The sequence below is a fragment of the Brassica napus genome, chromosome C9, assembly GCF_020379485.1.
Source record: "Brassica napus cultivar Da-Ae chromosome C9, Da-Ae, whole genome shotgun sequence".
Taxonomy (NCBI): domain Eukaryota; kingdom Viridiplantae; phylum Streptophyta; class Magnoliopsida; order Brassicales; family Brassicaceae; genus Brassica; species Brassica napus.
Window position 1 is genome coordinate 17,711,104 of NC_063452.1, and position 16,971 is coordinate 17,728,074.

At 36.1% G+C, this 16,971-nt stretch overlaps 3 protein-coding genes across 3 annotated transcripts; 1 reads left to right on the plus strand and 2 right to left on the minus strand.

Moving 5' to 3' along the window:
- Positions 1-2,079: 2,079 nt before the first annotated feature.
- Positions 2,080-3,941, minus strand: LOC125592382. The gene is made up of 3 exons (XM_048767441.1): positions 2,744-3,941; positions 2,511-2,668; positions 2,080-2,447 (listed from the first exon to the last, which is right to left on the minus strand). The coding sequence occupies exons 1-3, from the start codon at positions 2,984-2,986 to the stop codon at positions 2,264-2,266; spliced, it is 585 nt and encodes a 194-aa protein (XP_048623398.1). The 5' UTR covers positions 2,987-3,941; the 3' UTR covers positions 2,080-2,263.
- A 2,653-nt stretch (positions 3,942-6,594) lies between these two features.
- On the plus strand, positions 6,595-9,624 carry LOC106366608 (ATP phosphoribosyltransferase 1, chloroplastic). The gene is made up of 11 exons (XM_013806264.3): positions 6,595-6,972; positions 7,248-7,307; positions 7,403-7,516; positions 7,750-7,815; positions 7,888-7,995; positions 8,082-8,165; positions 8,557-8,658; positions 8,737-8,850; positions 8,931-9,011; positions 9,099-9,218; positions 9,313-9,624. The coding sequence occupies exons 1-11, from the start codon at positions 6,700-6,702 to the stop codon at positions 9,406-9,408; spliced, it is 1,218 nt and encodes a 405-aa protein (XP_013661718.1). The 5' UTR covers positions 6,595-6,699; the 3' UTR covers positions 9,409-9,624.
- A 160-nt stretch (positions 9,625-9,784) lies between these two features.
- On the minus strand, positions 9,785-10,787 carry LOC106366609 (WEB family protein At1g75720). Its single transcript, XM_013806265.3, has one exon. It carries the CDS (start codon positions 10,705-10,707, stop codon positions 10,003-10,005), a length of 705 nt encoding a protein of 234 aa, XP_013661719.2. The 5' UTR covers positions 10,708-10,787; the 3' UTR covers positions 9,785-10,002.
- Between the last annotated feature and the right edge of the window lie 6,184 nt (positions 10,788-16,971).

The window sequence follows — 16,971 nt, forward strand, 5'->3', positions numbered from 1 at the left end:
AAAAATGTTTTGCACTTTCCTTAAATAAAAGCTACGAAATTACCTAATATGATTAACATATATGTGAAAATTAATTATTATGAATAATAAATATTTGATAACAATTTTTGTATCTTAGTTCTTTTTAAAAATTTTATATTATTAAAAGATATTAAAAATCACATTAAATATATAATAAAAACGTTTATATTTTTTATATGTTATATTTTGAATTTTTCAAAACGTCTATAAATTATTAGAAATTTGAAGATCACCACTCTTAAAATTTTGTGATCAATAGATTATTTTTTTGTCATAATAAGTTACAAATGATCATAAAATTGTATTAATATGAACTTTTATTTAATATTATAAGAAGATACACATGATTTTAAAACCGTATGAGTAAAAAATATCATTTAATAATAAAACATATATATATATATATATATATATATAGATTAAACTATATACCATAAGATTACATAAATATTTTAATATTAAAACTTTCAATGAATTTTCAAAAACATTTATAAATTATAAGCTTATTAAAGATTTCACATTGAAAATTTTGGTATCGATGATTTAAATATTCAGTTATAAAACGATATGAATGATCATAGAAGTGTATGATTATAAATTCTCATTTAATAAATGACTATATAAAATATACTATTCTTAAAAAAATAGGTTGGTCCATCTTAACTTACATTATATTTTTTATTAAACTAACTATCGAATATTCGAATTGATAAATAATCTACCAAATATTGTTTTTGCACTTTCCTTAATTATAAGCTACGAAATTACCTAATATGATTAACGTATATATGAAAATTAATTATTATGAATAATAAATATTTGATAACAATTTTGGTATCTTAGTTCTTTTTTTTAATTTTATATTATTAAAAGATATTAAAAAATCACATTAAATATATAATAAAAATATTTATATTTTTTCTTATATGTTATATTTTGAATTTTTCAAAACGTCTATATATTATTAGAAATTTGAAGATTCTCACTCTGAAAATTTTGTGATCAATAGATTATTTTTTTTGTTATAATAAGTTACAAATGATCATAAAATATAACGCATATGAATTTTTATTTAATAAATATTCAAACTAAATAATACATATATATATATATACTAATGATTTAAAGCAACAAGATTGGCTGATCAATTTAGTTGTCCAGTTGAAATCTTTCAAAAGTATGTGTAAGACTAAAGTCAAAGTAAATATGGATTTAGAATAGTAGTTATATTTTACTAACCAAAATACCGAGAAAAACCGAACCGAATCGAAACCAACCCGATATCTGGATTGAACACCCCTAATCCAAATGAAGCCAAACTATTGTTTCATTCTCCAAAATATAATAAAAATAATAATTTAATTCCGCGCAAGGCGCGGATCTTATCCTAGTTGAGGTTAAAGTTAGAAGCAGAATATCTGTTCAAAACGTTATGGTTTTGTTTCCATATCTTTAGTTATTTGGATTAATGGTAAAGATATTTTTTTCAATAATGGCATGAGTTATGGAAATTTTCTTTATGGTAGAAGAATATTATTATGTCGTCTTTTATGGTTGCAAATATGTGAGAATCTGAACTGATCTTCTCGCTAGACTTAAAGATTCGATGCATGCAATGTTTTACTATAATGTGATTTATAAAGTACGTAGTCCTTATTGACTGCATGTTTTTTGTTTTTTTAAACTGTTTTAGTCTAATAATGAACACCTAGACATTAAAAACTATAGTTTCATAACCAAGATAATGAAAACCAAACAACTTTAATAAGAAAACCAAACCATAAGGTTTTTCCAATAACAAACTGTCTTAGCGAGAAGAAAAATCAAAACTGAGTAAAGAGAAATAAGAAGACTGTTATTAGAGTAGCATGATGACTGGGCTGTCTGTACCATCCATTCATGGAGTGACTTTACTGCATCCGATCTAGCCACTACGCTTGGTACGCTTTGCATTCTTCTCATCGTCACTGGCTGAAGTACCACCACCACTGCTCGTAGCTACATCTGAGATTTCCACTTCAGTTCCTGCTGGTGTGTTGAGTGGGGGGGGGGGGTTCTTTGGGGGCAAAACTGCTGATGATACAATTTTGGTTGCAGTCAAAGATAGGCGTGTAGATGTGAAATTGTAGGGCGATACCTTGATCCTGAATTTCTTAGTCTGTCCTATTGCATCGATAAAACACTGTGGCAGTGGAACCTCAAGCTCAGCCCCATCTCCCCCCATTTTCCTATTATAACAGAATCATTTATCAAATTGGTAGCACTTTATGATGAAAATAAGTGTCAAGTTTATCAAAATTATTACCTCAGCATATGTGTCGATCAACTCTGTTGCTTTTCTGCCAGTGAGCTCTTTCCCAGCATCTCCAAGAATGATGAACGTGCACTGCTCCTCATTATCATAGACAGACATCTCCACCCGGTAGCTGTTTCAAAGGCAAGTGATTAATACATTGTAGGATGAAACATGTTAGAATGGAGAATCTTACTTGGCTACTGCAGTAGCATTTTCATTGCCGCATTTTGGACAAAGCAGTGTTGTCGGCCCGCGGTTTAGCTTCGTCTGGCAATCCTTGCAAGCAATGTAATACCACTCAGTGCCATGCTTGACATCATCAATTGTGGCAATGCAGTCAAAGTAGGCAACCTGAAATCACATACCAAAGGTTATCAGCAACTTAATTCAGAAAATGTTTGATTTTAATAACCAAATGGGGATTACCTTAGCAGGCTCACGCTTGATGAAGGCAGCAATCTCACTTATTGTGAGTGTTTCAGCTTTAACCACCTCAACAGGATTGACTGAAGAAGTTGCACCAGGGTTCGTGGTCAACCTTGCCAAAAAAATTAACAACAGGCGATCATCAAGGTTCTTAAAAGTGGTCAAGTAAAATATATCTGAACAATAACCGAGTGTAACTAAGTGCGAGTGATTAGTGGTAGGGTTATGTAAAATACTAACCATGTCAAGTATTCCTTGGTGGGGTCAACCTCTTCGTCCAAAAACACTCTTGATGAAGACATTGAACTTATGCATAATTTCCCTGACAATACATAAGCAGTTAGTGATAGGGTTATGTAATTGAATTTGAGTGATTAGGAAGTCTTATATGGAGTGTGAGATATTACCACCGAGTTTCTTAGGATTGACCGTTGTAACCAATAGAACCGTTGGAGTGTCTGCACAGGCGTCAAACTTCACGCGGAAATTCTCTGCAGCCTCGTCCCATAGGTACACGTTAATCACTGGACCACTGCAAAGTAAAAAAAAATATAGATGTTTTAGTAAGGATCATAAATTTAAAAACAATGGCTGAATTATAGTAGCTTACTCTTTAAGTTGCACATGAACCATCACTTTCCGAGAAGCTGAGTCATCCTTGGTGCACAAAACCGGACGCTGATGGAGAGGATGCCCATCAACCAGCTTAAGGTGGCCGACAACATCTACAACACAAAGTTACACGGATTGTTACTCAGACGGCTACAAACAATCAACTGGGAAGCTGTACTGGTCTAAACTTGGTAAGAAAACAACTAAACCCTTACCGTGAAGATCTCCTCTGAGATCACAGTTGGCTTCAAAATCTGTAAAGGAATGGATTCTGAAGCGCTCTGTCAAAATGGCTTCAATGTCTTCTTCCACCTTCCTCAGTTCAGAGGCGTGTGAGATGCAAATTACCAGCCTCTGGTCAGCAACATGGTACATCACCTTGGTGTTCGATGCATAGTAGTTGGTCAGTGTGTAGATCATCCCACGCTTGAGCTCTTTCTCGTATTGGTTGCGACGGTTCAGACCGATGAACCTCCGAGCCACAGTACCCTATATAACAGAGAGACATTATTGGGTCAGTCGAATATCTAAAAGTAGAGTGTGTTATTTGAACAATATATAAAACTAAAACCGTTCAAATAGATAGATGCAAGGCAATAAAAACAATCTTTCCACTTCTCGTATTACTCAGAGCCATGTTTTATATTAACCTAATCTCTATCACAAATACGTTAATCTGATTTCAAGCTGATCAATCAAGTTTTTTTTTTTCAAAATAGTTGCGGTGAGTTAGCAAAACAACAAAACTGGAATGATATAGCAGTTTAAGTTCTGATAAAGACACGTTCATTTAATAGGTACATGATAATGAAACATGAAGACAAATCAAATATACGCTAATATCATTTGAACATGAAGACAAATCAAAAATACACTAATATGATGTGAAACCAAACAATCAAGTTTTTTTAAAACATACGCCTTTATAATTTCATCTCAAACCAATCAGTCACGTTTGTTTTCAAGATACGCCTAATAAGACAGGAACCAATCAATGAAGTTTTTTATCAACAGACGCAAACGAAATGCATAATAAGACATGACCAACCATAAGTTTTTTATCAACAGACGCTTATATAATTTCATCTCTAACCAATCAATTTAGCTTTTATGAAGATATGCCTATATAATTTCATCTCAACACAATGTTCAATTTTTTTTTGAAAAACGCTTAAACAATTTACTGTTCGTGTATTCCAGAAGCTTAAACGACATGCATAAGGAAACATGAAGATATACCTCCGAATCAATCATAAGCATCTCGATCCCAAGAAGGATGCCGGATCCTCCTTTGACATTCTTACGAGCTTCCCAGAAATGAAGAAGCCTAAACTGCAAGGTCGAATCACCGGGTCCTGGTGAAACATGTCGGAAGAGGAGAGGAGAAGAAGCTTCGCCGGAAAGATTTGCAGTGTTTTTCGCCATGATAAGACTCTGGATTTTACGATCTGTGGTAAGAGTGAGAAGAATATATATAGGGATCTAGATATCAGTGAGTCGGAGAGGGGAAGTGGAGGGTCCATAGGGATCTTGAATGGGGGATTTATGAGAGCACATTGAAGTGCTAGCGCTCTCATCGGAGGCGTTATGCGGGAGGAGGTAGGGGAGAGGAAGAGAATCGACGAAGGAATGAGGAGGCGATAAGGTTGGATGTTGAAGGAGAGGGATGTGTAGAACAGAATGAGACGGCACTTAGGGTTATGAACAGAATGAACACGGGAATATGCTCGGGCTTCGAGATGGGCCAAACTGGATTCGTATAATTTTTTTTTAAAAATTTCAAGCCCAATCCGGCAGTGACGTGGCAATTTGATTGTCCCTGATTATTTTGAGCATGTGGATAGCCTTAGGAAGCTTAAAAATAGCCCCTTTTATATAGTGGGATACTCATATTTAATACAAAGAAACTCAAGTAGGTAAAAACAAACGTAATAAGATTTTATGAATAAAACGATCGTGTATATTAGATCAAAGGGGATAAACTAAAATACTTGGTATCTTTATTAAAAGTGAGAAAAGGTAAAAAAGAATTGAAGGGGGTATTCGAACACACAATCAGTAGGTAGAAAGGTAACTCCACATACCACTATACCAATGCACTGTTTTGGACCTTGTTGGCGCCCCCAAAATATATACCGGCTATGGCGCCTAAAATCCTTGCTTTAGGGGCTTTAGCCCATGGCCGGCCCTGATTGAAGATAATATTATTCAATTGGTGGTTAGTGATTTGAGAACAATTACCATCGGATTTGATTGTTTCAGACGTTTAATATTATTATGTTTATATTTAATAGTCTAAAATTATTATTTTTTCTCGTTGCCTATTTTTAACCTATTTTTAACGTCTACAAACCATGTCATTTACTCATTAGAAAATGCCCATTAACAAGGTTGAGGTTTAGAGTTTAGATGTTTATAAACCCAACACACGACATTAGCAAACATGAAACCCTTATTACAAAGTACAAACAAAAACTGTTAAATACAAGCTAGCAACCTTTGTATTGGGTTGCTAGCTTGTGAAGGTAAGCTTAGCATCATTTTTACTAATCTAAGATAAATCAAAATTAGCCTATTAAAATTCATTAGCCGCCACTTAAACCCCATTAGCCTTTTGTTCTATTGGTGCCATCAAATTCTCTATAAATAGAGATAGATGCCTCTAGTTTCAGAGAAGATAGGTTTCCTCTAAGGAGAAAACCCCCACATGTCAAAGATGAGCAGAGATTTCACTCCTTTCATATCTTATCTTATATCCCTCTTTTCCATGAAGTACAAATGGTTCGATTTCTCTTTCGAGGATACTACATATGCAGTCTTTAGTGAAACAAAACTATAAACACAAAACACCTTCGATCTTACTTCGCCATTGCCGAACTACAACTTCACTAACAATATAAATAGCTCCACATATTACTTTGACTATTAGTCTCAGTTAAAATATTATGTCGTATTCTCTCCCTTCGTAATCCCTCTTTGCAATTAACACAGTTGAACATAACATATGTATGTAATTAACCTTGAGGATACATATAATCTAAAACACAAAACAATAAATCTAGATTACTTAGTTAACCTTATGGATATCAGTGTCTTTTATTCTTTAACAATTCTTTTTGTTATTTTGACATTTTGATACTATTTTGCGATAAAAACATTTTTTTTAAACTATCATAAGATATTTTTGTAAATATTTTGTATTTAAAAATAATAATTTAAATAAATCGAGATCCAAAACTTAATTTGTGTAAAGCCTTGGAGGGCATTAAGAATCTGTAATCAGTATCTGGTCTCCGCTGCCGCCTTCCTTCTTTCACTCGCACGAAGCCGCCACCGCCACAACAATGTCTATCCTTCTCCCCACCAATTTACAAAAATGCCCTTCCCTCTCCCCTTCCCCTTCCCCTCCAATCCACTCCCCGTCTCCTTCCTCCGCCTTCTCCTACCTGGGAACTCGCCGTAGATGCCTCAGATTCGTCACTTCCTCCGTCGCCTCCTTACAATCCTCCGTCGCGAACGGTTCCGCCCCCGCCGCCGTTGTTGTGGAGAGAGGCCAGATTCGTCTTGGTCTCCCTAGTAAGGGACGCATGGCCGCCGATGCCATCGATCTTCTCAAAGTGAGAATCAATCAAAATGGATCTTTCTTGTTATTATGAAACTTGTATTTGTTTTCGAATAGCGCCGCTTAAGTACTTTCACCGGAATCTCGTTATGATTGTAATGTTTGGTGTATTCAAAAGATCGAATCTTGGCTACTTCGTTAAAGCTAAAAAGCTGGGTAATCTTGTTGTTATGTAGCTTTCATATTCCTAGACGGTGTTGTTTGCGTTTGGCCATCTCTCACTTTGAGTTCTGACGCTTCATACTTGTTGTTTATTTTTCTTCTGTCAAGGACTGTCAACTGTTTGTCAAACAAGTCAATCCTAGGCAATACGTTGCCCAAATTCCCCAGGTGCGCATTCGAACCAAACTTAAATCGATAGTGCGTGCGTTTTTGTGGTATGGTGGATGGCTTATAGTGAGTGGTAATGGTTACTTGTTCTCCAGTTACCGAACACTGAAGTCTGGTTCCAACGGCCAAAAGACATTGTTAGGAAGTTACTCTCAGGAGATCTGGATCTTGGTATCGTTGGTCTTGACACTCTTAGTGAGTATGGCCAGGTAACTCGCCACCATTATGGTTTTCTCTTGGAAGAGCTTTTGATATCATGTTCAGAGCTTTTTGATTTTCATTCTCTTGTTCGATTCTTTCACATTGGCAACCCATGTTGTTTAGTTAGGCTACATGTTTTAGGATATAGAGGTCTCCCTGCGATTCTCTTGACTATGGAAGGCCCCGTTTGCATTATAATTTACATGTTTGAATTTTCCTTCTTTTTTTTTTTTTTTTAAAGGGAGATGAAGATCTTATCATTGTCCATGAAGCTCTCAACTTTGGAGACTGCCATCTCTCCATTGCGGTAATCTCTACTTATCTATTATGTATCATTACCGCAAATGTTTGGCTTATTGCGCGTCTCAAATGATTTCAGATACCCAACTATGGGATTTTCGAGAACATTAAATCTCTCAAGGAGCTAGCGCAAATGCCACAGTGGAGTGAGGAGAGACCATTGCGTGTTGCTACTGGCTTCACTTATGTATGAATATGATGAGTTACAGATTCTCCTTTTGGTGTCAAATAATAATATTTGGGAATGATTCATTCAACTGGTTTTTTTTGCAGCTCGGACCGAAATTTATGAAAGAAAACGGTATACAGCATGTGGCCTTTTCAACTGCAGACGGAGCTCTCGAGGCAGCTCCGGCGGTGAGATTACTCTATTTCACCTCAGTCATTAAAGTCTTTCTTCAACACTAGGCTAATAACAAGTCTTCCATATGAATAGAGAAGACGTCAACTTTTCGATGAAGATATAGTTTGCTGCATATTCATGGTTACATCTTGTGTAGTAATGTGTTAGATACATCTACATGGTTGCTGTCTTTAACCTTCTTTGTTTGATTGGAGGTTCTACGAAGTTAGAATTGCCAATAATGTAAAGACTATGTGCTGTTCTCGAGGATAATCTCAATAAGCTTATAATGTCCTGATTCAGTGTCTTACTGTTAGGCTGTGACGTGAAAGATTTTCCTACGCGCGCACAAGTAGCCTGAGACAGGATTCTCTTGTGTTTGACACATATTTTCTTGTTAATTAGATGGGTATAGCTGATGCCATATTGGACCTTGTGAGTAGTGGGACTACACTCAAAGAGAATAACTTAAAAGAGATTGACGGAGGCGTTGTGCTGGAAAGTCAGGTGATGCGAATTTTTACTGGAATCTGCATAGAATTTTAGTGGCCATTATAACTGAATGTTTCTTTTTAAAACTTTCAGGCGGTTCTTGTGGCAAGCCGAAGAGCATTGACCGACAGAAAAGGAGCATTAAACACAGTACACGAGATTCTGGAGAGATTGGAGGCCCATCTGAAGGCAGATGGCCAGTTCACTGTACGCACTTTGTTCTTAGTGATGATTTTTTTTCACTTATTCTTGCTTTCACTTTCTTTTCTCTAATATTTTCATTTCAGGTTGTTGCCAACATGAGAGGAAATAGTGCTGAGGAAGTGGCTGAGCGCGTGTTGAGCCAACCATCATTGTCAGGACTGCAGGTAATGTTTCAGAATGGTGGGGAGTTCTGAAGGTTTGGCTTTAGCGTTTCCCACTGATTGTTTATGGCTCTCTCTTGTAATGAGCAGGGACCAACAATAAGCCCAGTTTACTGTAAACAAGATGGACAAGTATCGATTGACTACTATGCCATTGTGATTTGTGTGCCAAAGAAGGCCTTATACGAGTCAGTGAAGCAACTCAGAGCGGTTAGTAATCCCTGCAGTCTCTTGCTTTACTAATTTCACTTCAACGTTGGATTGCTTGTTGGTTGTCTAATCAAGTTCACCAATGTTACTGCAGGTTGGAGGCAGTGGGGTATTAGTTTCACCTCTTACCTACATTTTTGATGAGGATACTCCAAGATGGGGTCAACTCCTGACAAACCTCAAACTTTAAATGTATTGGTAAAGAAGATGCATACGACGAACAAGTTTTAAGAAGACCCTTTGGTTTAAATCTTTGGGTTCGTACCTTTTTGTCAACTTTATAGTTCTGTCTTCTTTTTTTTCTCGTTGCTGTTGTAACTTTTACCTTGCTTTTTCTGTATGGATCCTACACATTGTTGTTTTATCTGTTGGAAACAAAAATAAAAGATGCTGTTTTCCTGCTGCTCACAACAGGCTCGGTGTTGGGAGTTATTTGTGTCTAGAAAGGCATGTGAAGTTGTTCTTTTTCATACTGATTTGATCATTTATGTTTAGTTTCTCTGCAATGTTGGTAATCGTGGGAGTTGTTTTTTAATGACTTTGTTTACACTGTTTACTTTTCTTTAATTTGTGATGTTATTAGATTAAAACTGTTAATATGATGAAAGAGGGAACACACGTTGGTGCTTTGCATACAAAATCCAAACAAAGAATCAAAGAAACAAAGAAATACAGAACACACACACACGTATACATAGATATCACCACCGACATTGAATTGCATACGTATATATAGTATACACTTGCAGTGTACATGATTTTATTTGGATTTAGGGTGTTTCAGCTAAAAGCGCAGAGTGGAAGAGGTAGTGTAAAGAGGTCCAGAGATTTCAGTAGAAGAACCTTTCTTCTTGAGGAAGAAGAAATCTCCCAAAAGAGGAACAATAGGTTTCTTCTTTTTCTTCTTTACAAGATACCCAGTTCTGTCTCCTCTGTTACTGTCAAGTATCTGAGCCAATGTAGGATACTCCTTCGCCATCTTCCTCATCAGCTCTTTCCTCCTCTCGTCCTCTCCATTTTCCTTCTCTTTTGTTTCCTTGATGCTCATAGATTTGGTCATTGCTGCTGCGCTCTTCCCAGCAGCATCAGCCTCGGCTTTAGCCATCTTTGACATGTTCTTATGCAACTCGGCGTTCAATGTAGCCAAAGCCACCTCTGTCTCTGACTCTCTCTCCTTCAACTTCCTCACCTCTGTCTTGGTTTCCGTTATCTCAGCTTCAAGCTTCTTCAATACGTCCATGAACTCTTCTTTTGGACCTTGAGGAGAAGAGGGTAAGGAAGGGCGCTGTTTCCATGGCGAAGATGGCAAAGAGGCGGTGTGGGTGATTCTTGGACTAGCAGCAACAGGACTTACCGTATGAGTTTGTCCTGGTAGCATAATCCGTTGGCCGAAGATAGCAACAGCCTCTTTCACCGAGCTAAAAGGACGAGAAGTGTCAACATGTTGTTGCTCGACTTGATTATTTTCTTCCATCGCTTCCATTTCCATGGAGGAACAATAGAGAGAGAAGAAGGTGTGATGTATTGGTGATGTTTTGGTTTGTTGGGTGAAAATATGATATCGGTTTGGTATCTTTGCTTTTACAGCAAATAATGGGGAGAGACTTGATAACTGTTGTGTAAAGGTGAAGACAAGACTATATACTAAGTCACTTTGAAAGTTGACTCGCCAACTACTTCTTGTGTTTACTTAAATCACTTTTGGTCTTGTCCAAATCTCTTAACAATGCTAGCACTAGTCTAAAGAGAGACTTAGGAGAGTGGGACATATTAAGCTTGTAATTAGGAAATAAGGTCACTTTGAGTTTTAACTGGTCAAAGGTTCACCTACTATGAGAGAAATAAATCGCTCTGTTTTGATCTTTTGATCCATAAACTTGCGTAGTGTACTTGTTAAATTGACCCTCTTTGTAAATATTCAGTAATACTCTCACGAAGCTTGTCTTCCGGTCTCAAAATTTAAGTGAAGATAAATAATTTCCTCCTACTAAGAAATCATCACTATAATATTCATTGGCCAATCACCTAAGTACAGTTATTTCGTGTATGTAAGAGGGTACTTGGAGTCTGAAGTAGCAAACTCCAAACTAAGTAAAGAACAATCAAGACCGAGTAAAGACGAGGTTGAGCCAGTCAAGCAGCAGCCTCTGATCTGAGAAGCTAGGCGTGTAACACATGCAGCCGGTATAAGCCTTGCCATAAACACACATTGTACACTCTACCAACTCGGTATAAATACATTCGATCAGAAAAACCTTCTTCTAATCATTATATTCGTTATCAATATTGATCCAGTACTAAATCACTAGAGTTTTTTTTTGGGCTTATTTGCAGAATAGCGTATTTTAAATATAAATTAGGTGAATGACAAAGATTTTGACATAATGTAATGTCAGACATTTAGATCCCAAACTGTCCGGTTTTGTCCTTGCACTTAACAAGTTTCCAGTTGCAACTGAGAGAGTAGATGACGTCGTGCTTTTTGTGCTGTATTTACAATCACGCATGGAAACAAAGTGCATCTCCTAGATTATTTATCACTTAAATTTTAACGGTAAGCAGTAAAAATGAGAAAAAATAGTAGACGTTTTAAAATAAAAAGTGTCCGTATTCAAGTACGTAACATATGTGAACATACGTGAAAAATTGAAAGTTACAAAATTCACATTCCATATCACCAAAATAGTATAGGACAACCATAGCATTGGAATAGTAACAACGAAATAGCATATTACATATTGTTTAATTTTTGAAATGTTTAAGATTGCATGGAAGTAAGTAATGCTTATCCATTGTTTACCCAAATCTTCTATAAACTAAACCCAAAACATTAATCACTAAACCCTAAAAGGAAATATAAACCTTAACACAAGTATCAAAATATGCAAAATAGTACATATGAATCATTATCAAAACAAAATAGTAACAAATGAACTAGCATAGTATATATTGTTCAAATTTTGAAATATCTATGATTACATGGAATAGGTAATGCTTACCCTAAACGTCAATCCAAACATTATATAAACTAAACCCAAAAAATTAATCACTAAACCCTAAAAAAAATATAAACCCTAATCCAAATATCAAAATATAGACAGTGCACATATGAAGCATTACTAAAATATAAATCTTAAACCCAAATAGAATGGAACAAAATAAATAGCATAGTACATATTGGTGAAATTATGAAATGACTATACTTGCATGAAAGAAGTTAATGCTAATCTCAACCTCAACCTCCACCTTCCAAATAGTAAACCCTAAATCTTAATCACTAAACTCTAAACTTAATTATAAACTCCAAATTTAAATATAAATCTTAAATCCAAATAAAATGGAACAAAATAGATAGAATAATACATATTTGTGAAATTATGAAATGTCTATGATTGCATAAAATAAGTTAATTGCTGACTCCAAATTCAGATTGACTGTAGAAAAATATCCGAAGATTAATAGCATTAGTGAAAATAGGTGGAAAAGACAACATAGTATCATTCCATTCGACATCACATTGCATTCTATTTTATTTGATGTGATACTAAATTCTAATCCATTTACGTTTAATATATTTCTCTACAAAATCATATCCACATCAATATAAAATACATACATACACCGATACAAAACTCATATCAATAGAACATGAAACAACAACGAACAAGATTGAACTTTTTTCCAAACATCAAATGAAATATAACATTATATATTAATAAACATGACAGATAAGAGAATAGTCAAATTTGAAGGAAAGACAATCTGTTTCATTTCATAAAATAGTATAGAAATACACTCCTTGTTCATCTTCTTTCTCATCTTCGAACGCGAAATCAAAACTTACATGTTTTCACGTTTCGTCTTCACTCAATGAAAACCTCAGATTGAGAAGATGGATGCACAGAGTCCGCAACGTCGTCGGTCTGGGTGATGTTTCTCGACGCATCGGTTGTAACTGCAGCAGCGAGCTGGCGGTTTCAGAAGCTGAGAAGGTTGGAATTTTGGGAGAAATTTTCCGATCACAAAATACTCCCAGAAATTCTACTTAGGCAAATTCATCAACAATCCCACAAGTCTGAGAAGAAACAGATTCACCTTTCTCAAATTAAAAAAAAAAGATATTTGCAAAGGGTGAATGAATATCAAAGAGCGACGAACAACTTTTGACAGGTAATTATTAGGAAGTTTTATTTCTTTTATTTCTTTCGGGTTTTACCGGTATGTTGAATGACAAAATAAAATTATTATACAAAAGTGAAGCCGTATATAAGGTGTACTAGGGAAATTGGTTACGTAGCTAATTAGTGTTTTTTTTTCATAGTCATACGGTCCAATTTCTTTTTTTTTTTGAAAAAAATACTAAATTGCTAGATTTTATACAAACAATTTATAAAAGGCTTTTTGCAAAAGTGACTCAAAACTTGGAGTCAAACAGAAAACTAACCTTTTCTTTTGACTCTTTTTTTTTTTGAGATTTTAACCCTACACCTGCATTTTATCTACGAAAATGCCATTAACATTTTTTTTTTTTTCGAAAATGGCTTCTTTACTGTCTCAACCTCATCTTCTTCAAGTATTTACAATATTGCCACTGCAATGAATAGTGGCAACAACCTTGTACGAACTGTTTGGAGCTTTTAATGCCCTTTAATGCACGTAAATCTCTTTACACTCTCTCTGTTTCAATTGTTATGAACTAAAAACAACATTTCTTTCACTTTCTCTCTATATTCATCCAAAAAACTCAAGCTTTTGATTCAAAATATGAGCTATTGTTGACAGAGCCATATTTCTTTCGTTTTGACTTACGGTTGCTTTCGTTTGAGGTTCTGGGTGGTTGGAGAAGACCCTGTGTGCAAACGAAGTCATCTCACCTAGTTTAAGGTACGAATTTGAATTTTTTTTCAAGATCTGTTCGCGTAGAAGACTTACTAGTAAGTCATCTGTATGTAGAAGACTTACTGATGAGTCTTCTGGTCAAACGGACGACTTAAATTAAGTCGTCCAGCTTTGTTTGTTAAAAAAAAACACTCCAGACGACTTATATATAAGTCGTCTACGAGAAACGGGCTAGTTTTGCATTTGACCGAATCGTGTCAGATCTTTGACTATTTCTGGACGACTTATAATTCAGTCGTCTCTGGGAAAGTTAAAATTTCAATATTTTATGAAAACTTGACGACTTACGTGTAAGTCGTCCTAGGTTAGTTTTGTAATTGAAAAATAAAACTTCATAATTTAACTTTAACCAGACGACTTAATATAAAGTCGTCCCTCCAGAAGACTTAATTTAAAGTCGTCCGGGGAAAGCAAAGTCGTCCAGAATTTTTCCCAATTTTCTGGTCAAACCTTGCTTATCCCGGACGACCTTAAATTAAGTCGTTTAGCTGGACGACTTTCATCTAAGTCGTCTGGAGAAAGTTAAATTTCAAGTTTTATTTTTCAATTACAAAACTAACCTAGGACGACTTACACGTAAGTCGTCAAGTTTTCATAAAATATTGAAATTTTAACTTTCCCAGAGACGACTGAATTATAAGTCGTCCAGAAATAGTCAAAGATCTGACACGATTCGGTCAAATGCAAAACTAGCCCGTTTCTCGTAGACGACTTATATATAAGTCGTCTGAAGTTTTTTTTTTAACAAACAAAGCCGGACGACTTAGAATTAAGTCGTCCCTTTTAATTTTCAATTGCAAAAGTGACCTCTTTAGACGACTTACCTTTAAGTCTTCTGGACGACTTAATGCTAAGTCGTCTGCGGCAATGTTTATTGAACTTCTTCATTTTCTCTATGTTTACTAATGTGTTTTATTTTGAATATTTGCAGATGATTTTTCAGTTACATGCAGTGTATGGAGAATGGTTGTTGAGAGATTTCCGTTGGGATTTTGTGGTTGATGATCTCAAAGGAGCAAGATTGTTTTTATTGAATGAAGATTCAACACATGCTGAACTTGTTGCAATGGCTCAAGAAGATTATAACCTGGACATGAGAACAGTGAGTGTGGAGATTAGCTACTCATTACCAGCAGAAATGATGATGGCTCCAGGCAGTCTTCCCATTCATGTTACAAGTGATAGACAAGTTCGAAACTTGCTGGAGATACTCAAAACCCATAGAGTATGTCTTTGTGTATCAAGCCGCAGCAAGGTCGAAACGGTTTCAGAGAAAAGGGATATTGATGAAGCTGGTGAATGGGAAAAAGATGTTGGTGATAATGATGAAGCTGGTGAATGGGAAGAAGATGTTGGTGATGATGATGAAGATGTTGGTGATAATGAGTTTGTTGAAGATGAAAATCAAGATGGGGAGGAGGAAAATGGGGAGGAGGATGCTGATAATTCTATTGTTGGTGAAACGGATCAGAATGGTGGGGATTACAGTCTTTATGGAAAGGTTCCAGATGAGGACGAGGAAGATGATGATAATATTTGTTTTGAAGAAATCCAAAAGACATATGCTAAGACAAATGCTATTGAAGGAGGAAAATCGAATGGTACCAGTATCTATGTCAACCAGAGTTTTGTTAGCAAGGGTGCACTGCTTTCAGAGCTGCGGTTGGCAGCAGTGAGGGGTAAGTTTTCTTTCAGATTATACAAATCAACGAAAACTCTCGTTGTGGCAACATGTCGGGTTAGCTATTGTGGATGGAAGGTCAGAGCGAGTGTCAAACATGGGACAAACACGTTTTGGGTAACAAAGTATGTGGAAAAACATTTATGCTCAGCGGGAGACCGAATCGCTCAGCGGAGACACTGTACTCCGAAGTATGTAGGTAGTCTTTTCATTGATCGTGTTGGAATCATTGATGGGATAACTCCGCAGCATATCACTGATGCAATGAGGAACATGTTTGGCATGGCGCTTGATTACACCACTTCATACAGAGCACTGTTATATGCACAAAGATTGGTGAGAGGATCAGCAGAAGAAGGGTATTCGCGTCTGGCATCATATCTCGAGCAAATCTCCATTGCAAATCCTGATTCTATCACGGCGATAGAACTTGATTCTATGAAAAGATTTAAGTATCTATTTCTCTCTTTTGGAGCTTCTATCAAAGGTTTTAAGTATCAGAGAAGGGTCATTGTGGTGGATGGAACTCACCTAAGTGGAAAGTATGGAGGAACTATGTTAGTTGCAGCCGCACAAGATGGCAATTTTCAGATATTCCCATTGGCTTTTGGGATCGTGGATGAGGAAGATATACCTTCTTGGGAATGGTTTTTCACAAAATTGGCTAGTTGTATATCTCATGACAAGCCTCTGGTGATAGTCTCCGACCGGCACAAGGCCATTAAAAGTGCGTGTGATAAGGTGTTTCCTTGGGCAACCCAAGGAATATGTTATTATCACCTTCAAGATAACATTGTCAAAAAGTTTAAAGGGAAACATCTCATGTACTTGGTGAAAGGGGCTGCTTATGCTCACACGGTTTACGATTTTGACCGGTACATGGCTAAGATACGGAGTGCAAACCCGGAACTTGCAACGTATTTGGAGAAAGCCGACGGCTATGGTCAAGGGTTTATTATAAGGGGAACAGGTTCAACATAAAAACAAGCAACATTGCTGAATCTATTAATTCCGCACTGAAGCGAGCAAGAGGATTTCCGATTACGTTCCTGCTGGAGTTCATAAGGCAGAAGTTAGGAAAATGGTATTGGAAAAGGAGACAAGATGCTTTGAGTCTCACAACTGAACATAGCCGGGCTGTTGAATACTTGCTTGCTGTTCGAGAAGAGATAG

Bases quoted from the DNA above. Each gene is read 5' to 3' on its own strand.
- LOC125592382 (XM_048767441.1), bottom strand. From the start codon at position 2,986: ATGGTTAGTATTTTACATAACCCTACCACTAATCACTCGCACTTAGTT. The intron at 2,669-2,743 runs GTAATCCCCATT...ATGTGATTTCAG, and splicing joins TCAAGCGTGAGCCTGCTAAG to GTTGCCTACTTTGACTGCAT. The intron at 2,448-2,510 runs GTAAGATTCTCC...CCTTTGAAACAG, and splicing joins AATGCTACTGCAGTAGCCAA to CTACCGGGTGGAGATGTCTG.
- LOC106366609 (XM_013806265.3), bottom strand. From the start codon at position 10,707: ATGGAAATGGAAGCGATGGAAGAAAATAATCAAGTCGAGCAACAACAT.
- LOC106366608 (XM_013806264.3), top strand. From the start codon at position 6,700: ATGTCTATCCTTCTCCCCACCAATTTACAAAAATGCCCTTCCCTCTCC. The intron at 7,996-8,081 runs GTATGAATATGA...TTTTTTTTGCAG, and splicing joins TTGCTACTGGCTTCACTTAT to CTCGGACCGAAATTTATGAA. The intron at 8,659-8,736 runs GTGATGCGAATT...TAAAACTTTCAG, and splicing joins GCGTTGTGCTGGAAAGTCAG to GCGGTTCTTGTGGCAAGCCG.